The sequence below is a fragment of the Gorilla gorilla genome, chromosome 19 (assembly GCF_029281585.2).
Source record: "Gorilla gorilla gorilla isolate KB3781 chromosome 19, NHGRI_mGorGor1-v2.1_pri, whole genome shotgun sequence".
NCBI lineage: Eukaryota > Metazoa > Chordata > Mammalia > Primates > Hominidae > Gorilla > Gorilla gorilla.
This window is the reverse complement of record NC_073243.2, coordinates 23683037-23699276: the sequence shown is the minus strand read 5'-3', so window position 1 is coordinate 23699276 and position 16240 is coordinate 23683037. Positions and strand designations below refer to the sequence as shown.

General features: G+C 41.5%; 1 protein-coding gene across 12 annotated transcripts in view; it reads left to right on the top strand.

Moving 5' to 3' along the window:
- Positions 1-16240, top strand: part of MYH10 (myosin heavy chain 10) — a 155520-nt gene that overhangs the window by 84627 nt on the left and 54653 nt on the right. For 7 of the 12 annotated variants that reach the window (XM_019013298.3, XM_055367462.2, XM_019013296.3 and 4 more), the window contains 4 exons: positions 3011-3184; positions 9362-9535; positions 9792-9906; positions 14588-14650. In XM_019013298.3, the coding sequence (XP_018868843.3) occupies positions 3011-3184; positions 9362-9535; positions 9792-9906; positions 14588-14650 (526 nt within the window). The remainder of the gene's footprint in view (positions 1-3010; positions 3185-9361; positions 9536-9791; positions 9907-14587; positions 14651-16240) is intronic. The other 5 variants (XM_019013302.3, XM_055367463.2, XM_019013299.3 and 2 more) reach the window with 1 other exon arrangement.

Sequence of the window (16240 nt, the reverse complement as noted above, 5' to 3'; positions counted from 1 at the left end):
GCAGGACTGTGAGAATGCACTGAAAGGGTGCTGTGATAGAACTGGGAGGCCAGCTTGAGGTAGCTGTTCAGGGACGGTTGTCTCTGCATTGGCAACAGTTAGGCTTACTTGAAGGATGAGAAGCTGCCAGCCTCGGTCAGTTTCCCGGCATAATGAGAGTAATTCCAGTGGTCCTGTATGGGACAGAACTTATCAATTGTTCTAAGCTGCTAGAAAGCCAGTATGACTGGATATAACTGACCAGAGGGAGAGAGGAGTTAGAGACGTGGAGTAGAGCATGGGGCCAGGTCGAGAGACCGTCAAGGGGGGCCACTGTAGTAGAACACGGGCAAGATGACGGGGGCTTGGCTGGGGAATCAGGAGAGGAGCAAAGCGAGAGGGAGGCACCTGGACGGGCAGTGATCTGTGTACTGCAGATATAACCAGGGTTTAACAATAGATTTCACTGTTGATCTGACTAGATTTGTCCAAATACTTACTCATCATCAATGCAGAAAAGTTTCACCGTCACACACCTGCTACGGTGTTTCAGGGAGGTGCATAAAATTTGGGGCATCTAAAAATGTATATCTTTATTTCCATAAATATAGATGTAAACTATGTAAATATAGTACGGCACAAATATTAAGTGCTTTTTGTGATCATCTGTGTGTTACTTTAGCCACTATTGGGTATTGAATTGTCTTATTTTAAAATGAACCCCTTTAAAATTATAAGTCTATCCTCATAAATACTGAACCTGCCACTGCCACTCTAAGAGATTGCTTTAGGGTGTTTTGATTTGTAAATAAATTAAGAAATCATGAAAAGTGGCTGGGTACAAATTGCATTAAAAAAATCTGTCACTTTCCTCTACATAAATGATCAGAAGATATAGTGAAAGAAAAGACCCTCATTTCCAACTGCAACAAACAGACAAAACACCTAAAAATAAATTTTGAAAGAACTGGGCAAGATTTAAATGAAGGCAACTTTACAGTGCTGCTGCAGAAAAGAAAAGAAGACTTGAACAAGTGAGGAGACACACGCTGTTCTCGATGGGAAAATGTTACATTTATGTAGATGGTAAAAATGCTAAGTTGTTCAGTGAGTGTTATTTGTCATGAGAAAAGGAAAGAAAAAGCCTAAATGCCCACCTTTAGGAAACTGGTTCAAATTATTGTGATAGCTCCATACAGTGGAATACTACGCATCCATTATAAAGAATGGGCTGGCTTTATACACTAAGGAAAGATCCCACAACATAACAAGATACATTGTTAAGTTAAAAAAAATCAGGGTCACACACATACACACATTTCTTAATGCACAGCATATTTCTGGAAAGATCACAAAAATAGGAGATACTGGTTGATAATAGGGAGAAGAAGTAAGTTTCATTGAAGTGAAACTGGTGCAATTCTTTGTACACTTTGAATTTTCTACCATGCATTATTGATTTAAAAATCAATTAAAATTATAATTGGTAGTTTAAATATGGAAGACAGGTAGAAATTCATTTTTAAAAATACCATTCTTGGCCGGGCGTGGTGGCTCACGCCTGTAATCCCAGCACTTTGGGAGGCCGAGGCAGGTGGATCACGAGGTCAGGAGTTCAAGACCAGCCTGTCCAAGATGGTGAAACCCCGTCTCTACTAAAAATACAAAAATTAGCTGGGCGTGGTGGCAGATGCCTGTAATCTCGGCTACTCCGGAGGCTGAGGCAGAGAATTGCTTGAACCCGGGAGGCGGAGGTTGCAGTGAGCCAAGATTGTGCCACTGTACTCCAGCCTGGGCAAGAGAAAGAGACTCCTAAAAAAAAAAAAAAAAACCTTCTTTGTAATGGCCCAGGCTAAATAGAGCAATAGGATGTCATCATCCTGAGGCAAAGCAAAGTTCACCTACATGAACATGAATAAGCAGAATCCAGCAGTCTGTAAATATGAGGCTTGTCCTGTGTGCCAGAAATACAGTGTTGAGCAAGGCAAGCACTGCCCCTGCCCTCCTTGCATGACCTCATTCTGAAATAGTGAATTTAACAGCTTCTGGAGAATGGAAAAGATTGGAGTGGCTTTTTCAGACTGTAAATCAACTCCTTGGAGATGGGTTAAATCCTCTTTAATTGAAAATCACTTTTTATAATGAAAGAGGTTATTTATGGGCACATGCAGCTTGTGTGAACAGTATAGAAGCAGGAAAGAGGTTGAGCACTTCTAGTGTATAGGATGATTAAGAAAATTATACCTATTAATTCACCCATCTATGCATTCGCCCAATCAATTTTTCTCTTAAAAAATGGGCAGAGTTCACAGAGAAGGAACAGAAATGACAATAACGTATGAAAAATGCCTAAATTCACTTTATGAGGGCAGTCCAATATCACTTTTGGTATTGCAAAGGTCAAACATTTGATAAGGGAAGGGAATGCTTAGAGAAACGATAGAGAGTCTCATACTAAGCGCATTCCATGTGCCAGGCCTGGCTGAGCTCTCAGCAATTCCATGCAGTAAAGATGACTCTTTTCCTACCTCACCTTAGAGCCCACAGCCTGAGTGACAGTGGAGTGGGACAGAACCAGATGCATTCTCCACCCCAGCTCAGAAGCGCGCCCACCACCTTGTTCGCCTTCCTTTGCCTCTGGTTTTTCCAAGCCTTTGTTTTTCTTCTTTTTCTTACTGTCTCATTTATTTATTTATAGTCCTTAACAATTCACTAATAAGAACTGAATTGTTTTACTTGCAGAGCATTCAGTTAGCATATTAAGTTTATTATCTTTTCATTTTAGCAGTTCAGTAATGCAGCCATAGACAGTATGTTCTTTCTCTTTACCTTTTCAAAAAGGCTGTATGTGAGAGAGGGATTGGGAGACCACCCCCCTTGGTTTAGTCACTGTCATTAGATAGAAGCAATCATGTACTTCCTACCTAATTAGTAATTTTTAATGAAAAATTTTTTTATAACTACATAACTAATTATTCCCATTTTCCCTCCACCTCCCCATGTTTGGAAAATTACCCTTTGACATTTGTAGCTGAACTCCTTTGAACAACTTTGCATCAACTACACCAATGAGAAGCTGCAGCAGCTGTTCAACCACACCATGTTTATCCTGGAACAAGAGGAATACCAGCGCGAAGGCATCGAGTGGAACTTCATCGATTTTGGGCTGGATCTGCAGCCATGCATCGACCTGATAGAGAGACCTGTAAGAGTGCTCACTTGCTCGCTGTCTTTCATTTTCCACTCAAGCAGTGACCTTAAGTGGCATAACCCAAGACAGAAATTACCCAGTCTGTTCAGTGGTGAAATAATTTTCTGATCTAAATTTTCTAGGAAGGTGATACTCTGATAAAATAGCTACAGAATTTAAAAGTCAGTAGCATGCCAGTAAAACCCTTCTTTAGCTCTCCTCGCAGCTTGATTCGTGTCCTTGCTTGCATGGGAATACTGGATAGTGGGCTCTGGCCCGCACAGACTGCAGATGGCCCTGTGTGCTGGCATTTGTGTGTACCTTTCAAAGGATGTGGAGCTCCACCTGACACTTTATTTAGCTGAGAACAAGACGTGTCATGTAAATCCATTTTGCAGATAACTAAAGTTTGGCCTTTTAAAGTACAAAGATGTTTTATTTTGCCAGATTTTTTTTTTTAATTTGAAGTTTTTGTTCTCAGGGAAGTCTTGTCAGATGTGTTTTTAGTGGCAATCTTAGGAAGCATCAGAAACTCTTTTCTTCATGGTTTAATATTCTGTAAAAATACATAGAACTCATTCACGTTCAAGCTTCGAGTGTATAACTCATTCACTTTTGGAACTCAACTCCATATGATCTCAAGCAAGTGTTGACAATCTGGTTCTGTACTCCTTATCAGTTAGCTTTTGCTCAACAAGGTGTCAGCTTCATTTATTTTATTTTGCTATCTGCCAAAATATAAGAAAAACTAAAACATGATTAACCGCCGATATCTGTAACGTAGAGGAAGCTCTAACACTAGTTAGGTAGGTATGTTTGAATAACGCAGAGTTTTCTCCTAGGAGGTGCAGCAGGCTTCGAAGCAGTTCTGGTTCTTGCTGCTCAATCTCCGGTTGCCACTTGTGTTCTTCATGTTTGAAGGTGTTGGAGGTCTAATGGCTAGAGATCATGGATGGTACAGTACCTGCAGTCAGGAGGAGCAGTGGCACATCGGGAAGAGGAAGAACCTAGAAGACATTCACCCCTATTAGAGATGTAGTTCCAGCACATTAGAAATTTGAGTTTAAGGAAAGCAGTAGAAAATTTTCATTTGGCTTTTATAATACATAAGAAATCATTTTACCTTTCAAGTGACGTTTAGAGCAAAAATCTTAAATTACTTATAGTTGTGAGGATAGTTGCTTCTTTGTAGCTTATAGGGTCATTTAGAGGTGGCATGCTTGTAGTGACTTCCAGGTAACTTGTGCATACACAAGCACATGAACACACTTCATTACATTTCATCACTGCTTTGTTGCCTAAAGAATTGTTTGGGCATTTATGTAAATAAGGGAAGGGAGTATTTCACATTAGTACTATTGATGACTATATGATACGTTTTTTGAGATGCTCATTATATGCGTCCATATGACACTGGAAGTCCTACATTTTAAGAATATAATGATTATGTACCTGCAGTTTTATTTTAGGATGGACGAGAACCCATAAAATTTGCTAGGTCAGTATCTTTATAGGAATAATTGTGCCGAAAGTCTTCCAAATGGAAAATTACCTGTCTTAATTTTTAAAATGTTTTTAGAGTGTTTGTAAATCTAATGGTTTTGTGACCTTTAAATGAGTCTTACAAATATTAATTCTCCTTAATGTTACTTAATTGCATTTCTTTTGCTTTACCCTCTAGGACAAAATACTTTATATACCATTTTTGCATATTTTTTTTTTACTCTCACACAATAATTGTACTCTAAAGGTGAAAATCATGGGGTAAAGTAATTAAACATTTCAACCCTAATAACTAACTCCAAGCAAAAATAGGTGAGGTAGAAGGCCAGGTGCCGTGGCTCCCGCCTATAATCCCAGCACTTTGGGAGGCTGAGGCAGGCAGATCACTTGAGTCAGGTCAGGAGTTCGAGACCAATCTGGCCAACATGGTGAAACCCCATCTCTACTAAAAATACAGAAAATTAGCCAGATGTGGTGGCATGTGCCTGTAGTCTCGGCTACTCAGGAGGCTGAGATATGAGAATCACTTAAACCCAGGAGGCAGAGGTTGCAGTGAGCCGAGATTGCACCACTGCACTCCAGTCTAGGCGACAGCGTGAGACCCTGTTTCCAAACAAAAAAATAAGTAAGTGAAGTAGAAAGGGTTTGATGTTTACATTTTTAATTATTTTCCAGGCCTTATGTGTAAATATTGTGGTGGTAAAATAAGATCCAGATAGCAATTTATTGGACCAGGTGTGGTGGCTCATGCCTGTAATCCCAGTGCTTTGGAAAGCTGAGGCAAGAGGATCACTTAAGACGAGGAGTTCGAGACCAGCCTGGGCAACATAGTAAGACTACATCTCTACAAGAAAGTTTTAAAATTAGCCGGGTATGGTGTCATGTGCCTGTAGTACCAGCTACTCAGGAGGCTGAGGCGGGAGGATCCTTTGAGGCCCTGAGTTGGAGGCTACAGTGATATGGTCACACCACTGCCTTCCAGCCTGAGTGACAAGAGTGAGACCCCATCTCAAAAAAAAAGAAAAGAATGTATTAAATCCTCAATTATGGCCTGGAAATGCAGATTGGGGGTGCCATGGGGATATGAGATAGTATGTAGCATGGCTTTGGTCCTCAAGAACCTGATCTTGAAGCCAGAAAACAGAACACAGCATAGTGGTGAGCTCATTGGTTCCTGGGTACGACTCTAACTGATGCTCTATGAATTCGGAAAAAGGCAAAGGCCACAAAGTAGGCTGGCAGTGTTGTGGAAGATATTACAGGTGTGGATGCTGTGCAGGGAGCATTCCAGGGATGAGTTTTATGGTCAGAAATCAGCAGGTGAACAGCACGTTGAAAGTGGTATTTTAGGGAAGTTATTTGGCAAGTGTCCTAGTCTGTTTTCCATTACTGTAACAGAATAACTAAGATGGAGTAATTTATAAAGAAAAGAAATTGATTTCTTGTAGTCTATAGGCTGGGAAGTCCCAGGTCTAGGAGCTGCATTGAATGAGGGTATTCTTGCTGGTGGGGACTCTTGGCAGAGTCCTGAGGTGGCACAGGGCATCACATGTTGGGGGGGCTCATAAGAAATGGCCAAACTGGCTTTTTTATGACAGACCCGCTCTCATGATAACTAACCCACCTCCTCAACAACCCATTGATCCATGAATGAATTAATCCATTTACTAGGAAAGAGCCCCATGACCCAGTTATCTCCCAAAGGTCTTATCTCTCAACACGGCTGCATTAGGAACCAGGTTTCCAACATGTGAACTTTCAGGGAACACATTGAAACCACAGCAGCCAGGGCATTCAGAAAGTATTGGAGCTGGGAAGTCATGATGTTCCTACTCACCAGTTATGCCCAGACACTGACGGGCAATGAGTAGAACTAGGTAACTCGTTCCTTCTTTCCTTCCTATCCTCTTTGTACTGGCACTTCTAGGCTCTTCCTTCAGCCTTTAGAGTGGACCCTTTATTCCCTGCCTAAATAGTCCCAATTTATAGGAGAGATAGCTCAGAAAGGGGAGGGAAGGAATTCAAGATTTAATGCTGACTCACTCTTTACCTCAATTTGAGGATTATTCTACTTATTCATAGAAATATCTGATTAAAAAATAAAAACATGGCCAGGCGCAGTGGCTCACGCCTGTAATCCCAACACTTTGGGAGGCCAAGGTGGGCAGATCACTTGAGGTCAGGAGTTCGAGACCAGCCTGACCAACATGGTGAAACTCCATCTCTACTAAAAATACAAAAAGAAATTAGCCAGGCATCGTGGCGGTTGTCTGTAATCCCAGCTACTCGGGAGGCTGAAGCAGGAGGATTGCTTGAAGCTGGGAGGTGGAGGTTGCAGTGAGCCAAGATCGCGTGACCGCACTCCAGCCTGGGGGACAAGAGCGAGACTCCGTCTCAAAAAATAATAATAATAAAAAATAAAAACATAATATTTTGTAAACCCCATGAGAGTTTATGATGATGGGGAATTTAACGACAGCCTGTGGAATGACATGGGATAATGATCCCATTGATGTTCCTTGCAAAATGGAGAGTGAAAACAATACTTTCTAGAAGGAAAATGCCGTAAAAACATCCTCTGTGGTGGCACCTGACAGGCCCGTGCCAGGCTTAGCTCATCTCGCATAATCCCAGCCCCTGCCTTGCCAGACTGTGGGCTGGTGGCAGGCAAGCCTCTGAGTTCACAAGCTTTCACAAAACCTATGACCAATATTCAGAAACACAGGCTTCTAAGCTTACAGCTCTTGGAAATACCCGGTTCAGAGAAGGAATGATAATAGAGATCTTGACATTGAAGGATGAAGTGGAAAAAATAAAAAGGAGACACAGTAATGATATTCATGATCATGCTGTCACCAAGTCATTTAGAAAAAAATACAAATTTTATTTGAGATACTGTGTCGGAATTTAGGAAAATTCTCATTAAAAGTGGTTAAGAATGTAAAAGGGTAAAAGGAGGATGTTTTTGTTATATTAGTATTAATGTGGAACTTCCTTTCTCACAGTTGTTGTGTGATTAGGGTGGATTGAGTTACCTGCCACTCCGAGCTCCTCTAAAGTGACCTAATCCCAGTTGCTTCAGATTACTGTCTTCTTTTCAGCTGATCTGAAACCCTGACAATTCTTTCAGGTGGAGGAGCCCTGGGGTAAGGGTCTCCATTGCAGAAGGGTTCCCTCAGCTTCCACCCGCTGGCATTCAGATCACCCATCCCTTTCTCTGACCACATTATTACACTGTTTCATTTATATTTAACCATAGCCTCTAGCTACTTTTAAAAACAGCATTTGTGTGTATTGCCAACTCTCTGCCAGTAAATATGAAGGCTTTGTGAGTTGATGAGAACTGATCTTAGAGTCTTATTCAAACAGCTGATTTCATGAGTGTGCCCTAGAACTGGTACGAGTTCAGTTTTGTGTCACACACTTGCCATATTTGCAGTGTGGCAATAAATGATGGCCCAGAAGCACTAGAAAATAGACCATCACTATTTAAATATCTTATTTAGCTTTCATGTGTCATTTACCTCCAAAAAGGAAGTCACTCCAGACAATGGTGAGCTCTAGGCCTTTTTAAAAATTGAGACATAATTCACAAACCATGAAATCCACCCTTTTAAAACTACAAGTCAGTGATGTTTGTAGTATATTCACAAAGTTGTGGAACCATTACCACTACCTAATCCTGCCACGTTTTCATAACCCCAGAAAGAAACCTCATACCCATTAGTGGTCACTCCACATTCTGTTCCTTCAATCCCCGGCTGCCACTAATCTACCCTCTGTCTCTATGGATTCATCTAGCGCTTTTTTTTTTTTTTTTTTTTTGAGACAGAGTCTTGCTCTGTTGCCCAGGCTGGAGTGCAATGGCACCATCTCGGCTCACTGCAACCTCTGCCTCCCAGGTTCAACCGATTCTCCTGCCTTAGCCTCCTGAGTAGCTGGGACTACAGGCATGTGCCACCACGCCCAGCTAATTTTTGTATTTTTAGTAGAGGCGGGGTTTCACCATCTTGGCCAGGCTGGTCTCAAACCCCTGACCTCGTGATCCACCTGCCTCGGCCTCCCAAAGTGCTACTTTTTTTCAATGAAGTAATAATTGAATCACATAAAATGGGTTGTCAAATGCCTGTTAAAACAAATATATAAAGCAATTGATGACTGACTTAGTTTATCAATTTCCATATATTCTACTTAATAGTTTAAAATATTTCACCAAATATAAAGTGATACATTTAATTTAAAATTACTTAAACAGGAACTTAAACTGATTAGGATATAAAATGTTTGAAGCATTCTCATTAGTTGAGGTGTTATAATGATTTCTCCAGCCAGTCACTGAATATGAACATTCAGTTTCATCTCTCCACTTCCCACTGCGTTTCTGGCTTCTTTTATTTGCCACTTTTGTGGGGCCATCTGCTTGGAATTCATTTACTTGCAATTTACATACAGTGTTTATAAGTTTGAGATAAGTTACTCCTCTGTTTTCTTGTTAGTACTTATTTAGCAGTTTGAGATGTCAGTGTTTGAATTATAAACTTGTTATGGCTTAGACATTCCTTTCCATCCTAGCAATTTGTTTTCCATGGATCTTCATAAAACTAATTGTCTTAGAAGTTTAAGTGCCAGACTCAGTAGTATTAAAGTGGCATGCAAAACTTGTGAATTCTTATTGCCTGTCATTATCAGGCGAACCCTCCTGGTGTACTGGCCCTTTTGGATGAAGAATGCTGGTTCCCTAAAGCCACAGATAAAACCTTTGTTGAAAAACTGGTTCAAGAGCAAGGTTCCCACTCCAAGTTTCAGAAACCTCGACAATTAAAAGACAAAGCTGATTTTTGCATTATACATTATGCAGGGAAGGTAAGAGCTCTTATGTTGAATAACTGGATTAAAATGGCTGTGTTTGAAATTTTGCTACATTTTTATGAAGGTATAACAAAGGTGCTGGTAAACGTTTATAAACAAATACAGTATATATTACAAACATATTGTCTTTCAGACAGCCCATTTTGGGGACTGTTGTATAAAAGTTTCTGGTTGAGGCTTAAAGTGTTTCTGTTTTTGCATTTGGTTTTGTGTTCTCCATTTCACCACTTTTGGCTTTGGTGCGGGATAGGTGGACTATAAGGCAGATGAGTGGCTGATGAAGAATATGGACCCCCTGAATGACAACGTGGCCACCCTTTTGCACCAGTCATCAGACAGATTTGTGGCAGAGCTTTGGAAAGATGGTAAGAAAGTGCTTATCTTTGTAATCATGCTTGGCTGGAATCTTTTATAATTAAGGTTTATAGATGGTTCTTTTACATATATATGGATACATATACTTCTTACTTTAAAATCTTTCTTTCCCTAGAGCAGGGCTGCCGTTATATCGGAATTTATCCGTTTTAACAATACTTGGGTTAAGAAATGAATACAGAGACATCTACCTTCCTGGTCAGATGTTGTAGGAGTACAGAAACATTCTAGGCCCGGAGCCACAAAGACGTACACATATGACTCAGGCCACCGCAGTCCCAATTCAGTTGTAATCCAGGAACACTGGAACACAAAACCCGAGAAGGCCTGCTCATTCCATTTTCCCTGTGTCAGGCCTGCTGAGCTCCGTCCTTCCTCACCACCCGCACCCGCCCCGACACCCAGTGGCTGGTGGATAAACTCAAATTGCCTGCATACAGATCAGTTGCTCTTCTTTCCATCAGTCCTCATAGTTCTTTTGTTATATGAGCCTCAGTTGAAGAATTTTGGTGATTTTTATTGTAGACTAGAAGATTTTACTAGTATCAGAAAATCAAAATGTCTCTGTGTCTCTATGCATTTTAGGAACCAGTATCTTCTCCTAGAGCTCAGCTCACCTGCTACATTTCATCCTGGCTCTGTTCCACCTCTTTGCCTGGCTTCAGGCCATGCAGGACCTTAGCCCTGGATCTAACCCTGCCTAGACCTTGACCCTGAGGCCAGACCTGTTCAGTAACCTGGGTCACATCTGCTTTCTCTGTAGCATCTTAAGCCTTGTAATCTAGCTGTCTTAGAGGTAGAGGGAAAGGAATGGAAGCAGAGAAGGGCAAATGGAAGCAGGCTAAGGGCAACTGGGGCCAAAGGAAAGAGACAGGAATTGAAGAATGGACACAGAGAAAGTGACTAGGGGGAATGTGACCCTGTAAAAGATCATCTTAAGAATGACTGTGTCCATCAGATCAAGTCAGTGTGAGGGAGCTGCAGGGGGGGATGCACTGAACACAGGCACGCATGCGTCCTGGGAGCAGACTGTGGGCCTGAGACATAGCAAAGAGGGGAGGGACCTGGGGGAAAGACGAGCTTTCCAACAAGTAAAACAGAAGCCTTTAATCTTTGTACCTTTAGGTGAAAGTCTTCAACTGACTACTGAGTGCAGTGTCACTTCCAGTGACCTAGTCAGTCGAGGGATGCTGTGTGAGGACTGGGAAGAGAAGCAGGGAGCTGCAGTAGAACTTACAGTATCCTCAGAGTTGAGCTCCTCTTCACCTTGTCGACAGGCAGTGTTAAGAGTGGGATATGAGAAACTGAGACGAGAACAGAAAAAGACCTCTGAGCTCAGGTTGTTGTTACGGGGTCTACAGTGCTAGAAAGGCCAGCGCTGGTGAGTTGGAAATGTGGATGGGAAATACATGAGGAAGAAGAGGGAGGAGTAATGTTGCAGTCGTAAGGATTTGCATTCCTTCAGGAATCACTTCAGCTGTGACAGTGTTGGAGACTGTGTAGGTTACAAAGTCTCCTCACGTTCAGCTTCTCCTCTGGATACCCTTGTAAGGTCTTAGAACACAGCAGAAGGAATGAGATCAGTATGCAAAGTGGATCTGTGATAAATGCCATGGGAATGGTAGAGTGAATTTTTAGGGGTGTGCAACAGAGGAAGGGACTACCTTTTTCTGGGGCGCTAAGGGAAAAATGTCATGATGAGAGGATGCAAATTTTTCTTGTCCTTAAAAGAGAGTAATGATTTGTTGATTAAACAATGAAAGCTAACATCTCCTGAGCACCTACTAAGTGCCACACAGTGTTTTCAGCACTAATTTATGAGCATTTATGGCCCGGTTATGCCTTAAACGGGTAAGAAGGTTTGCATGAACTGACTCTAGGAGTGAGTGTCTGGGGTGGCATTTGTAGAAATGAAGTTGGCAGGAGAAGAAGTACAGAATGATCACAGTGGAGAGGTGGAAAATGATAGCTCAGGAGGAGTGTTCCATTTGGCTTTAGAGAGGGCTGGGGCAGAGAAGAGTGAGCAGGAAATGAGGCTGGGATGGTAGGTTGAGGCTAGACTGGAGAGTCCTCATGTCCCATCTCTAGTGGAATTTGGACTTGAGACTGCTGAATAAATAGCATCAGTAGGTGACCTTGGGTAGTGACCCATTCTGAATTCAAAGAAGTGAAACAGGCAGTGTGTTTTGGGTAGATTGGAGTGAAAGAGCCTGGAAGTGAGGAGTTGAATATGGGGCGACTGAAAATGACAGTGGGCGTGGAGATGATGCCTGGGAAACAGGAACAGAGGAAACGGGGTTTTTCCTGGTTTTTGAAAACAAGCCTCAAAAACTGGTTTTCTCTTCGTTTTGAAGGAAAACAGGTATTGGGACTACTGACATTATAAGCATGGAAATTAAGTCCTTTATTACATATTTATTCTGACACTATGAACCCTTTTTTAGTCCTTGTCTTATATCCCTTAACCAAAAATGGTATTGGAAACACCTGTTCAGCACTTGACCCATCCGTATAATTCTACATACCTAAGTATGTGCTTCCCATGGCAATAATCTGTGAGCTAGATCTGGAAGCAATGAGAGACATGTCCCCTGCCTCCCAAGAGGTAGTGATCCAGTTGAGAAACCAGGATATACACAGATGCAGTACTAGAACTGAGCTAATCTTTTTCTTGGCTCCCAGCTTCCTACTTCCTCCTTCCTTTCTTCTTTAATTTAAGGTCTCACCAGCCCCAGATACTGGAGAGGGCTTTGGCAACAATAGGTCAGAAGCTGTGGGTATATAAGATTTGGTGGGCAAGGATGGAGGTGGGAGGCTGGGATGTCATACAAATTACAGATCACAGATGCTATGTCTTACAGGTAGGACCCTGTCTGGAGACTCCTTACCTGCACTTTTGTGTCTTCCATTTAAGAGATACAGGAAAGTTATTGGTTTGATTACAGAAATGCTTAGAGGAAACTGTAAGCCTTGCTGAGCATCTTCAGCCCTGGCGTGAGCCCCGTTCATCTGTACTTAGTCCACAGCTCTGACTCACAGATGCCATGTTTGCACAGCCCTATTTATGGCCCTTGTCTTTCCAAAGATATGCTGTTGGGAGTGCATTTGGCCATTCTTGTCAAAATAAGCCAAGGGATATCTTATCTACCCCAGGTTTGCTTTGGCTCTGCTTGCCTCTGCTCTGGAATACTCCTACATGTTTGCTCTCCTGATAATGCTGCTCTTAGCAGGAGGTGCTGTCGCTCTTCAGCTTAGGTGGACAGTTAGTTTCATCTGAGTGACAGAGAAGATCTCAGAGGCCACTCGCTGTTGGGAGGCACTGTTCTTCAGGGTGAGGAGCAGGCAGAGAAGCAGTACCATGTTTGTCCAATTTTGAGGACAGTTTGTTTCATACAGAAAGCAGTGGCAGGCACAGAAGGTTAAAGAGGGTTCTAAGGTGGAGGATTTATCACTGCTCACTCTGGATAGAGAGATCTCAGGATAAGGGGAGCAATTTTTCTCTAGAAAAATAACCCTGGAAAAACATTATTTTCCTCTTTTTAGAGCCACTTAAATGCAAAAGCAGAAAATGACAAGTTGAACATGAATAGATGAATATATGATATGTGAATATAGTTTGCCTGTGAAGGTACAACATCTACAGTATGAAACATTTTGTGTTAAAATAGAGTTTATGGCTGGGCACGGTGGCTCACTCCTGTAATCCCAGCAGTTTGGGAGGCTGAGGCAGGAGGATCGCTTGACCCCAGGAGTTTAAGACCAGCCTGGGCAACACAGCGAGACCCTGTCTCAACAGAAAAAAAAAAAAAGAAAAAAAGTAGAGTTTGTGTTAGAGTTTTAGAGTTTTCTCAAGGCCAAACCAGGAGAAATAAGATTTATTGGTGGCAGCCCTGCCCTAGAGATTTATAATGCCCTACTTTTTGCTAAAAGATGTTGTTTGGGATCTCTTTACCAGCTGCAAAGGACTTCCTGGCACTTCTTAAAGCTTATATTGAGGGAAAAAAAAATCATAAAGATTGCATTTTCATGTCAATGTACCTCCTAGGATATTTTCATGAGTAACAGTATGATCAATAAGTATAATCTCGCTTATAATTCAAAATTATTTTAACATTTTGCTACAACAGAACTTGAATTTTGTTTTCCTTAATGGTAGTTATCTGTCATATGGTAATTTGTATTCAAATTATTTTTCGGAAATTATATTTCCGAAAATCTGTATTGGAAGTAAAATTACACAGCAGCGTAATTTTTGACAGTAAAAGCCATTGATACTTACATTCGCCATAGTGCTGTGACTTCACTGCAGTCATGCCCTAAGCTACTAACGATAAGATATTTTTATGATAGACAACTCAAATAGTGCCTTATTCCTCATAAATGTCATCTTGCATTTACATGGGCTAATCATTTGACATTGATATCATATAATGCTCACACCAGGAGTTGGGAATGTGCTCTTTTGATTTAGCATTAATCTATATTTTATAAAGAATTTTATCCAAATGTGCAAATTCTCTAAACAGTCATGTTTGCATGGGATCTGCCTTGGACTAGCTCCTTTTGTAGCCCGATTTCAAAGTTGACTTGTGCTGTCAAATGTCTTTCACACTAACTGAAGTGTTTGTGTATTTGCTCTTCTGTCCTGTTTTTGCTGTTTCTCTGCTTTAGAGATTCAGAATATTCAGAGAGCTTCTTTCTATGACAGTGTTTCTGGTCTTCATGAGCCACCAGGTGAATGTATAAAGCCTGTAGGTCTTCCAAAACAGAAGGGTTTTAAGCCCACAGGAAAAACGTGTGGGGGGACTGGCAGGGTGGCCGGGGAGGGCAGGGGTAGACTGGGGGCTGGGGTGGGCTTTGGGTTTCTGTTTTTGTTTTGCTCATAGGCCTGCATGAACCTTTCATTTCATGCTCAGTTTTATTATACTTCAAGGCAAATGTTTGAGTGCATAAGCAATTTAATTGCTACTGCCTACACATTGCTTCTTATTTTATGCATAGCACTTATAGCACCGCATATTAAAAGGTATGCCACTACCTTTTCCAATAGTCCCATTGTGATACACAGTCTCTAAGGAAATTGTTAAGAACTGATCTGCTAAATGACATCTCCTTTGCTTTTGAGTCACCTTTAAATTTTCAACTCTGAGGAATTCCAAGGAGGATTTTTTTCTTTTATTTAAGACACATTTTGTAGACAAATAATTACATAGCTACCTCAGGTGTGTTGGTCTCATCATTATACCTTTTGTTTGGAATTTATGTGCCTATCTGGCTACTTGGACTTTTCTTTTCAACCAGAGGCCCTGAAACTATCTACAAGGCCTGATATGTGCAAGTTGAGACTAAAATAGAGTGGAATGTTGTCAGAATCATACATTGAACCTTAAATTGAGCTCCAAATGTTCGGGCTTTGTGATCTGAATCCTCAGCCTTGTATTACAATACAGCCTAACTACAGCTACAGAGTCTCCAAAAGCCCAATATAAAATGAAGCCCACCCAGCCTTCCAAATGTTTAGTGAAACTGGCAAGTAGCGAAACTCAAAGATAAGTTTGTCTTATGAAATTTCCTTTATGATTTTTGGAACATGATAATGCTGAGATCCAAATCCATCTCGAAAGTTATATTTAAAATGTTAAAGGACCATGCCTATTTTAATCCAACTCAAAATTCCTGCCATCACCTCTAGTTCACATACTATGAAAGAAGTAGACTGCAAGTATGGAGTGGGAGGAGAGAAAAGATTATGCTAGAGACAGCATAAGCAGGAATGAAAATTCTACAGAACTCCAAAGGAAGAGATCTCTAAATTCAGTCCTCTTTGGCGTTGGGGAATGCTGACAGTGTTGAAATGGACGGGGGAAGCTTGGAGGTAGTTTTCAGCTATAACCTGGGACTTGTGCTTTATTAAAGGTTAGTGCTTGATCTTTTGGACTTTCTCCTAAAGTGAGTGCCCTCTTTAGATGAATTCCCTTTGGATTTCTAACCTCATAAGAGAATTTCAGGCTGTGAGCTCTTTGAGGGCAGGGCCAGTGCCTGGCTTTGCTCACTGTCATTTCTGCAGCACCTGGCACAGAGGAGGCAAAACATCACTAAGTCACTGAGAGAGAGCTGGTGGATGGATAGGGGGTGGCGACCCCACACCCATTTTCAGCCCCAGCAGCTTCGCCTTCCATTCCCACTGTGACCACCTGAAGCACAGACACTCTTTCCTGTGGGACCATGATCTTTGGGGTGTATACACCAGGCATTTTGCTGTACCAGCAGCATCCGGCACAGAGCCTCTCTTAGATAACTTCATGCTAGTGAATGAGCAGCGGG